The 15822-nt window shown below is 42.9% G+C and overlaps 2 protein-coding genes across 4 annotated transcripts in view; both read right to left on the bottom strand.

The window, feature by feature from the left end:
- Positions 1–38: 38 nt before the first annotated feature.
- Positions 39–4356, bottom strand: LOC135939306 (uncharacterized). 2 transcript variants are annotated; one of them, XM_065483613.1, is made up of 3 exons: positions 4224–4356; positions 3600–3963; positions 39–3262 (listed from the first exon to the last, which is right to left on the bottom strand). In XM_065483613.1, the coding sequence occupies exons 2-3, from the start codon at positions 3953–3955 to the stop codon at positions 2797–2799; spliced, it is 822 nt and encodes a 273-aa protein (XP_065339685.1). In that variant the 5' UTR covers positions 3956–3963; positions 4224–4356; the 3' UTR covers positions 39–2796. The 2 variants fall into 2 exon arrangements, with proteins under 2 accessions (XP_065339685.1, XP_065339684.1); XM_065483612.1 differs by lacking the exon at positions 4224–4356 and having other exon boundaries at positions 3600–4203.
- A 2328-nt stretch (positions 4357–6684) lies between these two features.
- LOC135939305 (uncharacterized) overlaps positions 6685–15822 on the bottom strand; it is a 53731-nt gene continuing 44593 nt past the window's right edge. The window contains exons 1-2 of one of the 2 annotated variants that reach the window (XM_065483610.1): positions 13532–14598; positions 6685–7595 (exon numbers count right to left, since the gene is read on the bottom strand). In XM_065483610.1, coding sequence (XP_065339682.1) covers positions 6685–7584 — 900 coding nt within the window. In that variant the 5' untranslated portion in view covers positions 7585–7595; positions 13532–14598. Of the gene's footprint in view, positions 7596–13531; positions 14599–15822 lie in introns of those variants that run through there. The other variant, XM_065483611.1, reaches the window with a different exon arrangement.

Below are 15822 nucleotides of genomic sequence, written 5' to 3'. Positions count from 1 at the left end.
TATTCAGGTCATTTCGGAAAATAATTAAAACAATTAAACAATCTTTAACCATTTTTATTCCCATGAAAGTATTACAATATCAATATATAATAATATATAGATCTTCTCAAGTGTACGTTATGGATTAGGAATAGCTTATGCACTGAATTAAAAACATTTTATTGGCAACATACGCAATGCACTTTTCACACGCCACTTATAAAAATTTGCCACGACATCCTAGAGAGCACAATTAAAATCGTCTCAAAATGTTACAAGTACAAAAAATGTTCAAACAAAGCAAACTCTCTACAACGCAAGAAATAGAAACCTTTTTGGCACGTTTCCGCGAATGAAATTGAAGCTTCTAGAAAAAGCAGCCCAGGAGTCGGCCTGAAGAAATTTCACTTGAATAAGACGTGTATATTTTTCCTACTATGTTATAATCAAAACTCCTTGAATTTTCCTATTCATTCCTAGGTGCCGTAATAAGTGTGCCTACTTAAATCCATGCAGCCTAACGAGTTGTTCCGCACTATGCCAGATCTAAATTTAAGTAAATGCAAGAACAAATTGAATATTTCGTGGCGCTGGAAGCATAATTTAAACATTATATATCAATTAAATTAATTGAGACAAAATTGCCAGTACATCTCATAAAGGCAGCGAGAGACCAAGTAATTCAGTGCATTCTCAATAAAAGGAGTGGGTTAAGTTGCTTGATTTGGTTTCAAGATACATTTAAGTTGGTCCATAAATATTCAATACTCCAGTGGATTTAAGTTTATAGCTTTGGGAAAAATTGTGCTTGGTTTAGTGTTGCTAAAGACAGAGGATTGTTAAGGATTTCTCAAAAGATTTAAATATTTCTCAGGTAGCATTATTATTAAACAGACTTTTCAATAGAAACTATGAAGAGCTATGAAATCAAATGAGATTTGCTACAAAAATTCGTGATCATCTCCAAAAGAAAGAATGTGTGAGGAGTGTGTGATAAATTAGAATTGATGACGAGGCCTTCTGAGCGAATGATTATAGTTTTGTGCGTCTCATTTTAGAAGGCTACGCTTTCTGTAACGTTAATCTCAAACTCAACGTGACGATCGCTCCAGAATAGAGCAAACCAATCTCGAACTCAATGCCAAACTACGCACCTAGAGTTCCTCTCTGAAATAAAAATCGACAAAATTGCAGTATGATTTTACAACCGGCGTGCCTTGCAAGCTCACCGGGTTGCATGCCTAGGAAATCAGCAGGCGCCAATCGAAATTTCGCTCTCGTTACAAGTTAAATAACAGCGCTAACACACACAGCTAACTTTTGAACGGGCCGACTGTTGTCCGAACTAGCCAAACCGATCCGCCGGGATGGTTTGCGAAATTCAGACAATACGGTCCTGGTTGCAACGCCCGGTCGTACTGGCAGACCCTCTGGGCGTCGTCGCGAATTGATCTACTTTGGCAAAGCACATCCTGAGTTTGTCCTAACCAGTGAATATTGACAAAAGAAATCGATCAAACACAGATTTCCACGTAATTTTGCGGTTATTCACGTACAATTTTTTCTCTTAAATTTTCATGGACACACCACGTATTTCTTCTCATTTAACCGTCGTATTCCAAAATAATTTTCACTGTCGTTTTGTTACATATTCTCTGAGCAATTAATTCATATTCTGCTGTTTTTGTGATGATTCCGAGGGTCGAGTTACGTGTTTTAAATCGCGGGTAAGCTCTTCGGTTGTGATTTGTGACCTTCCTTAAAGCTTTGAACGTCCCCGACTAGGAGACAGACCCAAAATTTTCATCTAGTACAAAATAAACTTCGCCAGCCAATTTTGGAACGCGACTACATTTATAAAACACAGAAATATTATGTTACCTGTGTAAACGCTATTGTACATACACACTTTGGATACCATGAAAAGAAAATAATAATTTTGATTGAGGAAAAGTAAGTTTTTTAAAGACTATACATAGCATTTTTCGTATTTTTATACAGATTTCTTATGTGAATTGTGTGTTGTTTCAAGATTTTCGACACCAGGTACTTTTTCTGAACTTTACAATAGACACTTTAGCGATAGGCTAGAGAATATTTACTACAATTCATAATCAACAAACAGCCTGTTGAAAGTTCCCATTCAACAAATCAACTTTGCCATTTCACATTTTTTCGTTTCTTGTTAATGTTTGACGGTTACGTGATAGTTTGAAAGTGTGTGTGTGAAGACGCTTTAAACAGACATTTAATTTTTATCCATTAAGCTTTAACATTTAATTATATTTTAGTTCCATATTTTAAAGACAGCAATACTGCGTTAGAGAGAAGGTTGAGAGTAAGTTTAGGGTGTGCAATTTGAAAATTGACCAAAACTATTCATGCGGCTCGATATCAGGGAAAAAACGAAAAAAAAATCCAAAGCTCATTTAGATTGCAAGCACAAATACAAAAAAGGAATAGAGTTAAACCGCATTGTCTCCAACATACAGGATCGATTTAATGTACAAAATTGTATTCAAATCTTTTGTGCAAGGAAAAATTCGCTGAACCCTTGGAAATGGGCCGAGGGGATGAGTTCCGCGTTAATTCCCGTCTGCTGCAACACCACACAGAACTGCGCGTGTTATGTTATATTTATTTCAAGTTAAAATATCATATTTAAATGCTCCGTTTAAAATTGGCCGCCAGCAACTTGATTTCGCGTGGCGGCGAGAGGTTTTTTGCGAGTCCACGCTGCGCACTTGTCACGGCGCGCAGAGGCTGCGAGCTAGCGAGAGAAAAGCGGCGGCCGAGCGTAACCCAGCACCAGAGGATCTACGTTTTGGCCAGCGACGGCCTCTTGTGCAGGTGGTCGTTCTCGGACGGCGACTTGACCGTCGACACGAGCGTGTCTTTGCTGCTGTGCGGCTCGATCTCGATGCTGACGCTCTGGCTCTGCGTGAGGGTGGCACCGTTGCGGCCCGTCGGCGCCACCACCACGTCAGCGTCCGCACGCTCCTCGGCAGACGGCATCTCCTGGATGATGTCGTGCGACGCCCTATGCGCCTGTGAGTGGTGATGGTGGTGCTGGTGCGGCTGCGCGGGCGTGCTCGAGTTGCTGCCGTTCTGCGCAGCCGCTGCCTTTGTCAGCGCCAGCGCCGCCGACTCCTCCTTGCGCAGGCGCCGCAGCCGGGCCCGTCGTTTGTGCAGACACCGTCTGATCGGCGACATCACGCACCGCGCCATCAACAACAGCGTCCCGAGGCCCAGCAGCAGGCTGCCCGCGCCCAGGATGTAGAATCTGAAATTAACACGTATTTTTGGGGGTGATAAGTCTCAGAGAACTTGAGTGGTTTGTAATTAGTTCGGTTAGAGTTATGGTAGTTTTGGTATAACAGCAATTTGTTCTCTGTAAACAAAATTACACTTTAAAATTTTTTAAATACTTGTTAAATTATATTCTTTGAACCAAGAGTTGTTGAGTTGATTCATTTTAAACTGATGAATATTTTCAAAAAATAGCTTGGGAAATTAGTATAAAAACCAATGAATCTAATTTTAATTTTCTCTTGCGTTTATTTTTTTAAATGGTAGCAGTTCGAATTGTTTAAAATATGTTCATATTGAATTATTGATACCTGTGATCGCTGGCGTCGGCGCCCGGTTTGAGCTGGACGAGACCGACGATGAGGAGGATGATGCCGAGGAGGAAGGAGACGACGATGACGTGCAGGGTGGACACCCTGGCGCACACGTAAAACTCCTCAGTCTGCGGCGAGTCGATGCCGTGCGGCGGCGTCGTCACGATCGGGCTGTTGGCGCTGCCCGGACTCGGGCTGCCTCCTCTGCTGGGGCAGGGCGAGCTCGTGCGCGACGACGAGGTGGCCTGCTTGTTAGCATAGTTGGCCAGGTAGAGGTGGCCAGGGCGCGTCTTCTTCTTCTCCTGCTTGCGCCTCTCATGCCTCACGGCAACTGCTGGCATGGCACCAATCATCGTCACTCCTGCAATTCGAGCAAAAGTATGCCATCGAGCATGCAGTCAGACATTCAATCACGACCACCACGGGGAGGCATCGGCAGGGCTCGGAGGCTTGCAAGGCTTTTTGTACAGGGTAACTTTTTACTTCCTTACTTAAGTGAGAGAGTGAGCGTTTTTCAATTTTTAGTTATAATATTTACTTGTTTTTATTCGCGGCTACTTTATTTAGGAATCATTTTTGGGCAGTTATTATATCTCCTAGAAAAAATCTTGGGTGATTTACCTTGGAATCTCTGGGTTCAACAGAAAACTGCAACAAATTCCGCACATTAAAAATGCAATATGCGTCTCTGTTAACTTATGCATGAAAGGAAGAAGAAAATGTACGAGAGTGCCGGAAATTAGCAGAGACGACGCTATTTGAAGACGAAAGTTGAAGAGAGTGCTCTTTGCGTGAAACTACGAAGGAGGAGAAGAACCTAAATTAAAGCTCAAGAAAAGTACTTTGGACCAGAAGTAGTTTTTAGCCTCGTAAAATCTCTTCAATGATGCATTTCCTACATAGACCAGCGAGATATTCTGCATTCTTTAACGCTTCTCTGTTTGATTTCCATGAACAATAGAGTATTAACTGCACACTCGGCCGTATAAGATTACTGCCGTATTTATTGATCACATTAATCAGTTTAATTATACGCTCATCGCGTGCTTATGCAATTTAATTACACCGAACGAGCGCTCATCGGCAGAAGCTCTCGCCAGCTCTGGTCCAGAGCATCGCGCGGCTCTCACGTTTCTGTTTAACCAGAAGAGTGTTCGTTCTCGGAGCCTGTTTATTGATCTGCTTTAGTCGGTTAATTTATATTTGGAGGCTTTATGGATGCACCATTAAAATACACAAACACAGGCAAACATTAAGCGTTGGGAGTATAGCATGCTGAGAGAATCATGCGAGGGTTTAGCGAGAAAATTTAATATTCCAGAAGCTGTACTTTATTTGTGCGTCTCTAGGCATGTTTACTGCCTCGAAAGCAGATGAGACCGTCCGGAGTCTGGCTGAAAATGAGTACGTCTGGAAAAAATACACGTTTTTGTGGAGAGTATTTGTCAAATGCTTTATTGGATCGATCAGGGCAAAGAATACAGAAATCATACAAGTGCAAATCGTTTGTGCGGAAATCAAGAAATCGACCGAGTTTTTCTTCCTGATATAGCTAAATGGATAAAATATCTGGTCACACTCCAATTGATTGAATTTAATGTTCGAACCTTAAAAGGCGACTGAGGTTAGTGATTGCCTGAACAGCATAAAAGGGTGTTTTGTACGCGAGTTGCAGATAAAATCCTCTTTTGTTCTAATGCAGCACTAGGGAAATTATTTTCAAAATCAGCACAGCAAACATGAAATTAAATCCTCTATGACAGCATGGGATTCGGTATAGAAAGTGGAAATTTCCTTACCAGCACTTGATCTACCTCTAAAAGAGAAATATGTTTATACGGTCGTGTAAAAGCTGGTGACTACAGCTTAAAACACAAAAATCGGCTATTTTGTGAGATCGAATGCTTTGCATTTTTATAATGTACAAGCGCACATATATACAGCTGTGTGAGTAATAAAATAACATCATTGTATATTTATTTCGCGGTACATAATGTATTTAATATTTGTATGCAAAAACAGTAGAATTCGAGCGAATTATAACTTTCAACTCTTTTATCGCAAAGATATGGTACGATATATTTTTTTAGTAATTTAAAGACTCAAAATTTGCGCAATTTCCGACTGTCATATTGATTCCATCGAAGATAATACATTTAACGAGACGCAGTAGGAGTAGAATTATCCAAATGTAGATATTAATCAAGGGTGACGGTGCGCTGTGATTTTCAATGCGTTTTGAGTGCGGAAGTCATCGCGTCAATATACACGTTAAATAGAAATATCAGTCTTTTAAATACAACATGAGAAGATAATCAGAAAACGTTTTCTCCATCACTTTTCCAAATTGAGACAGTATATTTATATATTCAATGAATGTTTAGCAGACAAATGCACTTGGTACGGATTTCCTTAAAAACTACACTTTCATTGTTTTTTTTAGCAAAAGGAGACTGGTGCTGCCATTTTTATGTAATATTTATTTTACAGTTAGTGAATGCGCTTTGCAAATGCTCTGAACCTTTGTGGATTAAAATACACCGTATTTGAATATCACACGTAAACGTGACAAAAAAGACACTCAGAAAATCAATGACGAAGAAGGGCAGTCCAGCTTGCTACGATTTTAATTCCACAAGGCCTTGTGGAAATCAACCTCTAAGCTAATTTTTCTTGCCACCCAACAAAAATAATTAACAACGAGAAACAGCGAGAGTTTTAAATTGGCACTGAAAGGACTTGAAATATCATTTTGATTGCGCGGAGATTAGAACACCAAACTTGAACTGAATACTTGGTAAATTTGTGCTTCTGGAATGGTGGTAAAGGGCAGTATTTGCGATCGACCAGATGCAAATCAATTATCAATCCCCATTCAGTTGGAGGCCTTGTACCGTCGCTAGAACAAATACTGTTAAATGCAAAGCGCGAGCGTGAAGCGGAAGTAGAAAATTGAAAATCTGGGATCCCTCTGGCATCGTTCCCCCGGTTTCCGTAGCAGTTCGGCCTCGGCCGTCTTGACGACGGCATAAAAGGCTATTCAAGCAACACGACCTCTCGAAAGGAAGGCAACGACGCCCGTTCACATGCGGTACATCTTCATCGAGCGGCTGGTCAGCAGCTCTCGCGTTTCGGACGGCGTCGTCGGGCTGACGCTGCCGGTGGTGCTGTTGGTGGACGCCTTGTCGTTGAACGCGTCCATGGTCAACCGCGTCTCCTCCTCGCCCTTTTCGGTGAAGAATCTCTGCCGTCTGCTGGACGCGATCGAGTACTCGCTGCAGTCCTCCTCAATGATCTTCTCCAGGGGAGGCTCGCCATTTATGCAGGGTGGAGGGGAGTTTAGGGGCGATTTGTGCGGATTCGAGTGGTGGGACCCGTGCACGGGTGCTGGCTCAACTTGGTCCGCGTCCTCCATGTTGCCCTCCTGGCTGTGCTGCAGGCTGCTGGCGCTGTCGTCCCTCGTCTGGCGTCTCGGGGTCGACATGTTCCCCGTCTCAGCGTCCCGCACCAGTCTGTGACCAGACTTGGACCTGTTCAGCTGGTTGGTCACGTAACTGTTGAGGTCGTCGTCGGCCTGCTTGGACACGAAATGGTTGAGGATGATCAGAAAGATGCCGACAACGAGGCAGAAGAGCCCGGAGAAGAGCAGCTCGTTCCACAGGGTCTTGCCTTTCAAGTTGGCGTCGTCGTCCGTCGCCGGCAGGATGCCCGAGACGATGAGGAAGCCGCCGAAAACGATGAAGACGACCCCGATGTGCATCATGCCGACACTGGTCACCACCTTCGTGTCCATCATGGTGGGATGCTTGCGTGGCTTGTGGCGGCCTGCGGTGTCCAGACTGACTATGCTGTTGCGCGGCGACAGCGTAGAGTGGCCGTGGCTGTCGTGTGAGTAGCGGCGTTCGCGCGCACGCTTCTGCTCCTCGCGACGCTTGCGCTGCCGCTTGATGGCCAGCGCTGAATGCAAGCCAACCGTGTGCATTTTGGATTATTCTGCGAACAGATTGCAATTTTAGTTTCCTTTCTGATTAGTTCATTTAACTTAAAATTCTGAATTGTGACATGATTCTACTTGACAAAATAAAAATAAAAATTAGACAATAACCCCCTTGATTTCTTTTCCTTAAGATAGTTTATAGCTCGTTTTACATAGGCAAAAAATTTAGTTCGTGGTATTTTGAGGTTAATTGGAGAGCAGTAACAGCTTGAAGGAAGTTTTTTCTTTTCTAGGCAAAATTTTAATTTTTCATATCTGTAATGAAACGGTAATAATAAATATTTATTACATGTAGAGCATATAATTTAACTTTTTATTGCTCGAAAGAAAAGATGGAATTTTGGTCTAGGAATAGTTATGTCACAGGGAGGATGAGTTCGACGGGGTTGACAAGATCCTGCCACTGATCGTTTCTCTTTATGATTGGCCCAAAACAGCTAGTTTTACAGTACGAAAGCATTTGATATAATTTTTCTCTGCAATTCAATTCACTCTTATATATTATATTGTTGTTTATTGCTCGTGATTCATACATTACAGTCGGAAAAATACAATAATTAAATTACACGAACAAAGGCACAAAATGACAGGCAGGATCTGCATAAACGCGTGAAACAAAAAGTTGATTCGACGTTTTCACGTTCCGCTTAGCCACCAATTCTTTATATTTTTGCATAAAGGAGTAAAAAGAGATTTCTGTTCAAAGGTTTTGATCGTTAGAGATCGAGCTTTTGTGCCATCCTCTCCTGCCATCTACTGCACACTCACTCAAAAGCGTAATCTTTATCAAAGAGACACTTTCCTCAGCAAACACTCCCGGAGGCGAAAACCGATTGGAGTGAGAAATCAGCACAGTTCGACGAGTTGCATGAATAGCAGCTGACAAGCTGCCGAAGCGGGTCCGTGAATATACGCTCCAAATTACTCTCTTTATCAGCCGCTCGACATTTCCGTGAAAGTTCGCGTAGAGTGAGTCGACAAGCATTAAATATTTCACGCTCCAAAGCGCAAAGTGCGACCCGCGAGGAAAGGGATGAAAATTTAAAAGAGCAGGCAAGTACGCAGATTGGCATCAACGGAACTTGAGTTGCAGGAACCTAATTATCCGGCAAAGTTTGGTGCCAGCCAGAAGGCGCCTGCGTGCAATTATTTGTCGCCGCCGCGGTAAGGAATTGCATCGACTGGGAGGGAGGTTTCGCGAGTCATCGAATTAAGTATAAGGGTGCGTGCCAGCTGGACCGGATTCAATTACCGCGCGCACACTTCATTACACCAGGCCTAGTCGAAGGAGACTTATATGTCTGTCGCCATAGCGGTAATTGTGTCTCGTCCCACATCCTCTCCGTGCGTCCGAACTGTAGTGTATTAGGTGTGTTTGATTGCTTTCCGTGAAGAGCATTAACCTCCCAATGGCACGAACTGCTACATTTTTAATGACTCTTCAAAATGCCACCACCAGCGCATATTTTCGTGGAAAGTGATAATAAAAAATTACGCGCTCTGCCTCTATTCCAACTAAACCGGTTGTTCCATGAAGCATCTGTTTCGCTTGCTGGCACATCATATGGGGCGAATAGGGAAAAGCTTTTACGTCGGAAGCAAATTTATTGAAAAGTTGAGAGTCCCCAGGGAAGTACCCAGAAGCGGCCGCAAATTATATTATCGATCCGCCCCAACGGGTTGCTCAGCGGATGAAAAAAAATTCGCAAGCAAACAATTTTCGCTGTGGATCTCGTAGACCGAAATTCATAGCCGTGGCCTATTTACGCCGCTAACACCTTGTAGGAGGAAAAACGACACGAGTGTATACATTTCTGCACGTATGAGCGTGGGCGAAGGCCACGTCTCGAGCGCACACACGCGCCGCTCGGCAAGTCATAAACATAACTTGCGCAGCGTATGGGCACCAGTCAATATCTGCGTCAGCGGTGCCACTTTTTGAAAGGGTGTGTTGCCGTGGACTCCCCGCGGCACTACATCGCCTCGGAAATCTCTGCCACCCACGCCATTATAATGTGAGACAATGTTGGGCAATCGGAAAAGGTCGTGCTTTTTGACATTTAAAGCGCTTTAAATGGCATTGCGATAAGTTGAGAGCAACAGTTTGATAAAAAAAAACTCCCTTATTATGCCGCACGTGTTTCACGACATATTGCAATAAAGTCATTTTGAAAATAAAATCCCTGTGTCTGCGTCTGCACCAAAGCCTAAAGTTAAACAACTGAAACAATTTGGTGACATTAAAAGAGTATTAAAAAATAATTTTAAAAAATGTTGAATATACTCGCACTTTCCAAAGTGAATTCTCACGCAACAACCAATGTGAGAGATCATAAAATCTGGAAAAAATCATTTTCTCTACACATCGAGCAAGCACTGAAACAAACTGAAAAATAGTATAAAAATCATATTTTTTACGATTTTTCAGTTCGTTCCAGTGCTTGCTGGAAATGTTTCGAAAATTTATAATTTTGTTGCAGATTTTGCTTGTGTTGCATGAGAATGCCCCCCTAGAAAGTGTTAGAAAATTAATATTTTTTAATGACAGGGAATTGATAAGTTGCATAGTTATTGTATATAAAAACAATTAACTATACTTTTTCACTTCATCACTGCGCTTTCAAGATATGTTCCAGATATTCATGAGTTTCTCATATATACAGATTTGTGTTACCAAGCAAGGTGGAGTACCAAATTTATTCTAATAGAAATGAGAAGAAAGGGCCAATTCTCTTAATTATCGTAACAGTTTCTTTGTAAGGCATTCAATCAGTTCCCCATTAACTTGCCATTGAATTTGCAGCTGTGGAGGCAGTCGGAATTGCCGCCTGAGAGATCCCATTTTCACCGCACTGCTTACGACCGGCCACTTTAATTAGCCCATTCGCAATTTCTGCCTCGGTGGTCCGCGTGATAACGACTGCCCACGTTCTGCCTGAGCCAGCGAGGCAGTTTCCCGTAATGAGAGGCAGTAACTCCAGCCCTTTTTGACAGCTGAACCACGAGCGCACGCACCTTGGCCCTCGCATTCGGCCTGCACTCTGTGTGTTTCTCCAAGTGCGCAATTTAGACGGCGGAGCTGCTCGCAGAAAAGAGGAAAGCACGTTCGGCGTCTGGAAGCGGAACACAACGTAAATCGCGACCGGGCAATGTTTTTAATGATCATCCCTGTTGTCATGAGCAGAATCCTGTGACGCACACGGCTTGAACACGCTTGAATGAACATTCAGGTCGAACGGAACGATGTTGCGCTCATAAATGCGTTTAAGAATGATTGTGCTTCGTAGAAAGAATTTGAATTGTGAATGACGAAAGAAGCGAACAAGTTATTCATTCGTTCAGGCTGAATTCCTCAGGTGCATTGTTCCATATGGTGGAGACGAGGTATCTTCCAATATTGAATGCAATTGAAATATTTCAGTGAGCGCTTGATACATCTGTTATTATCTGGTTTAGGTTTTTTGAGCTAAAAATTCACTCTATTGTTTTGACTTGAGAATTTAATTTGATTGACTATTTCGTGCTAAGATCTGCACATTGCAGCCAAAATACATTTTTTTAAAATAATTAAAAGACATTAAAAAATGGTGTCTTTAACTCGATGCTGGAAAAAATTGATTGACTGCCGTAAAATACAGATATTTTTCTAAAACAGTTCAAATTTCAGCTCTTGTTCGTTTTAGCCCTCGAAATAAATCAAATACTTTATAGAATAGCTTGAAAATGAAAAGTGCTAAAATAGATTTTATTCCTATTGTGGGAAAAATAACGAAAGTGGCAAAAATGTAATTAGATCAACATCTTATCTTTGTAAATAACGTCAATTTCTCAGAAAAATAAATCAAAGCCGAGCACCAATTTTTTTAGCTGAAAAATGCCAACTAGGTTTATGATACATGTGTGGAAGTGAATATTTTACCCATGAAAAAGATTGACTGTTCTCATTCAACATGATTGTTGCAACTTTCCCTTGAGATTATCGCGTTTGATTATTCCAATGGGTTATTCTACAAGTATAATTCAGCGGTTGCTCGCGTGTCACGAGGGGCAGAGAGGCGCGTACCAAACTGTTTCCATTCCATGAGTTGGGTTGGCCAGCAAACATGTTTAATATACTAGTGCAACAGATGCACGATCGTGGCCTTTTTTACTCGGCATTTTGTCGCAGAAGACGAGAAGTCAGATAATCGATACGCTGCAACAATGCACAAGCACATCTCGTGTGCGCAGTAACAATTTACTTGTCAGAACAACGCTCTATATTTCAACAGTATGAAAGTGATAAAAGCGCGTGAACGAACACCGAGTTAATCTAAATTTGCATTTAGCCTTAAATAATTAAGCAGTGTTTCATAGATATTATTCGACCTTGGTCGGTTTCACGCTAAACCACGCCGACGTGTAATCGGAAGCAAACAACAGTGCGGCGTTCTTGAAAGGCATGAGGGCCTCTCAACTTGCCCGTCACTGCCGTGTGATGAGTAGACAATTTTATTCGCGTCTATACACGCCACTTTTCCGCTTACTAGAGAGAATACACAAACTCTGTGCATTAATAGTTGACTAAAACAGTTCGGCGGGGTGTGGCTTTTTTGCGAAACGCACACTCCGTCCGACTGGGTTAAAAATGACACGGTGCATTACAGCGACCGTCTGTCTGATGATTCTCACGTGACCTGCTGCTCTCGCCCGACAAAGATAGCGGACAAAGGGACATGCAAGCGGCTTATTGAGAGGAGGAGACTCTGTTCGGTTCAAAGCATTTTTGTTTTTATTGAATCTAGAGATAGGATGTACCTGAAGGGGGATCCATCACAAAGGACTGTAATCCGCACGCGAAAGAAAACACACACGCTACGCGGCTAAATTGTGTCAGAGAGAAAACCATTTGCAAATTTCGCGTTTTTCCTGCACAAAGGACTCACGCACTTTCCCAGGGAAAGAGAAATAAAGATGAAAACGAGCGAGTGGATCGCATGCTTTGGTACTCTTATTCCTTTGTGCCACGTTTCTCATATGGTGAAGTGCACTCAAGAGTGCGTCGAACACGAAATCGCAATTTTGATTCCCGTATCACAATTTTATGTTTGATTCAACATCGCACTCATACATTTTCACGTGAATATGGATTTCGTGCACGGCTTTTCCTTCGAAGCATCGTATGTGAACGAAGTAAATTAGAATAAACTTGGAGAAGTGTTTTTCTTTTTATGAATCGATCATCTTTAAGAAATATCACGATGAAATACCGCAGCATTCTGAACATTTGTCCCCGAGTAGATCCCGAACCTTCGGGAGTGGATTGGAGGTTTTGTGTTAATGTCACAATTAGGGCTGCACGCAGCCCCCCGACTGACAGCATCCATTCTGATTATTGCGTCACCATCAATCTTAATGCGTTTGCAGCCGAGCCAATATCACGGTGACGGAGTCTGAACCGTGCGCTTGGCAGCACGCTCTCCCATATGATGTCGGGGGCACGCCGTGTGGGCAAGAGAGGCGCGCGCGGGGCGGGGGGCGTACTGCGGGAAACCTGCCCGTGTTCCAGATATCGGAACGCACACAAGCATTGTGACCGATTTAATTGCGTGCCCCGCTGGAAAAGGTTATAAACAATTTGGCTGCCCGATACTGCATACTACGCGTCACATTCATTATCATAATTGAGTCGGGGTGCCGGGCTGACGAGGTGTTGTCGCGGAAAAGGGACCTTTCTAATGTAATGAGTAACGCGAGACTGAAGAGGGAATTTGCATCTTTTGTCTCAAGGGGGTGCAAATTGAGCGCAAATTGGCTGCTTGTGGGCAATGAACTCTCCGCTTTGAAACAAAGAGGGGAATTTTTTCATCTTTTTTTCTGTGGCAGATTTCGAGAGATTTCTGCAGAACCATGTCACAATCCAAATTCAAGCAAAAACACAGAGGTCACTCACCTTTGCTAGTTCCGCCTGTTGTAAATATGTTATACTGCGTGGAATGTGTGCGGTGCTGCGGTGCGTAGGCAATCACATAATTCGGACCATGCAGGCGGCGTCCGTGCCTTTGTCCCGACGGCTTCTGCACTGGACTACTGGGCACGCAGCACTGGCGGTCGCATCGCTCTCAGCCCAAGGTATGGCGTGTGTGTGTATGAGCGAGTGCAACCTTCGGCCAGCGCCGCCGCCGCCTCCCCTTCGACGCCGCCGCCGCCGCCGCCGCTTTATTGATCCGCGTGGTCGTATCGAGCAGCGGGCACTACCGCCCTGCTGCTGCTGCTGCTGTTTCTGCCAGTAGTGGTGGTGGTGGTGCTCGAGGGGTGGAGTCGCAGGCGCCACCCCGTGTGTACATTTGGCTCTCGCTCGCCCGCCCGCTCGCCCGCTCGAGTGTGTTCCTTCTTCTCTCGCTCTTCACGCGCCGTTTGTAGCTGCTAAACAAAAACAAACGCACTTCGGCGGCCTCGTCTTTTCATCTTCGGCGCCGATGCTTTGCAAATCGCGCCACCACCGGTGATGGATCGTTCGATCGTTCGTTCGTTGATTGTACGTGTCACGCTAGCCCTCGCTGCTTTATTAGACTAACAACGGCTCTGAGCTTCTGCAAACAATGCGCGAGAGGAAAATTTTCCGCTCTTTTAGTTTTTGACTTTCTGCCAGCGGCGGATGACAATCAAGCGAGACTGCTTGAAAAATGTTTTCATTAGCTCTGACTTATGAGGCTTGAAAAGAGACAGAAAATGTTTCAGCTTTATGCAGCTTTATGCTTGTGAGGGTATTAACATCAGTTTTTTTAGTGTGAAACTGTAAAAATGGAAGGAAAATCTTGGATGCCATTTTTTGCCCAAGGATTTGCTTGCTAGCACATTTCCAGGGAAATATATAAGGCTTTTTTGTCTTTCACAGCTTTAATACGAAAATCTAACGGCTTTTGTGATTGTGGGTTCTTTTATGGAATCCTATAGTAAGAGTAAATTCTCCTTTTGTAATTTTAATGGGGTGGCGGCAAGACTGTTGTTTTCTCGTTTTTATTATTCAAAATTTTAATTGAAATAAAAATAAAAGATACACTTGCCAAAGCCGATTTAGACCAACTTGGCATTTTTATAGTAAGAAATTTTTTTATTTTTATAGTATAGAAACTGCTATTATAGTAAGATTTTATATATAATTTATCTAATTTATTACGAGACTTTCAGCTAAATTCTTTAACTGTTTAATTTAATTTCAATGAAACAAAATATCATCTGTTAAAGCAAAGAAAATTTACCCACTGCACTTTTAACTTTCACAAACATAGATTTAAATGGCTTCAAAAATCAATAAAATAATAAACCCATTTAGCGTTTTTCTGGTGTTTTCCAAATCAGAATTGAATTGTATCGCTATTAAGCACTGCTTTGAATACTGTAATGAAATGGGCCCTTGGCATGTTTGACGTAAATGGGCATAGAAATATACTGAAATTCTTGCACGACAGCCTTGCTACCTACAGTTAAAGTCAATATTTTCTCAGTGATCAGCCTGTCAGTCAAGAGGGAAAGCACTTAACATTTGCGATTTGATAACGGTAACGAGGCAGATAAGTGAAGTCGAGTAGATCAGCCGTGATAAACTGATATTGTCGTGACACGCGTTGCGGGGAGAGTATTCAAGTCAGATAATAAATTTATCCCAGTTTTTTCTGCAGAGGAACAAGCTTGCAAAAAAAACAGCCGCTGCGAAGGAGGAAAGCCATTTATTGTAGATTCCTGGAAATTTTCCAAGCGCTCGTCGCATTTTTTTCAGCATCTCTGCAGAGACGCCCTGAGCCGGAATGATGGTGACCCTGATTCTACGCAAAACGCAATCAATGCCGTGCGTCTCACTTTTCCCACTCGTCCAGGTTATTTTTTGCCTTTGATACAAAATACGAGGTCTTTTTCATCGATCCAATTCATATCACCGTCTGTAAAGTAAAAGCGCGCTTAATTAGGTCCGTAGCGCCAAATGAAGCCTAATTGCGTGCTGTATCTCGCAGCTAATTGAATAATAATGCAGCCGCTCCACGCATACGACTCTAACAAAAATAAAAGTCGGCCGCGTTAGGCACAGGCGAGCAAGCAGCTTTTGAATATATTTCCCGCCCACCAAGATATCATGAGAGTGTGCAAACTGTGAAACCAGCTCGCATCCCTTTCCACATCGCTTCGTTTCAAGGCCCAGTAGAGGGTGGATTTTCAAATTTAGCAACAGAAAAGAAAAGCGCTCGT

The sequence above is a fragment of the Cloeon dipterum genome, chromosome 3 (genome assembly GCF_949628265.1).
Source record: "Cloeon dipterum chromosome 3, ieCloDipt1.1, whole genome shotgun sequence".
Lineage (NCBI taxonomy): Eukaryota > Metazoa > Arthropoda > Insecta > Ephemeroptera > Baetidae > Cloeon > Cloeon dipterum.
The sequence above is the reverse complement of the archived record's forward strand: the minus strand, read 5'-3'. Positions and strand labels throughout refer to the sequence as shown.

What these genes read in the sequence shown, in the direction of transcription:
- LOC135939306 (XM_065483613.1), bottom strand. Translation starts at nt 3,955, where the DNA reads ATGATTGGTGCCATGCCAGCAGTTGCCGTGAGGCATGAGAGGCGCAAG. An exon ending in GCCGACGCCAGCGATCACAG is followed by an intron (nt 3,263 to 3,599) that starts GTATCAATAATT and finishes TGTTAATTTCAG; the next exon opens with ATTCTACATCCTGGGCGCGG.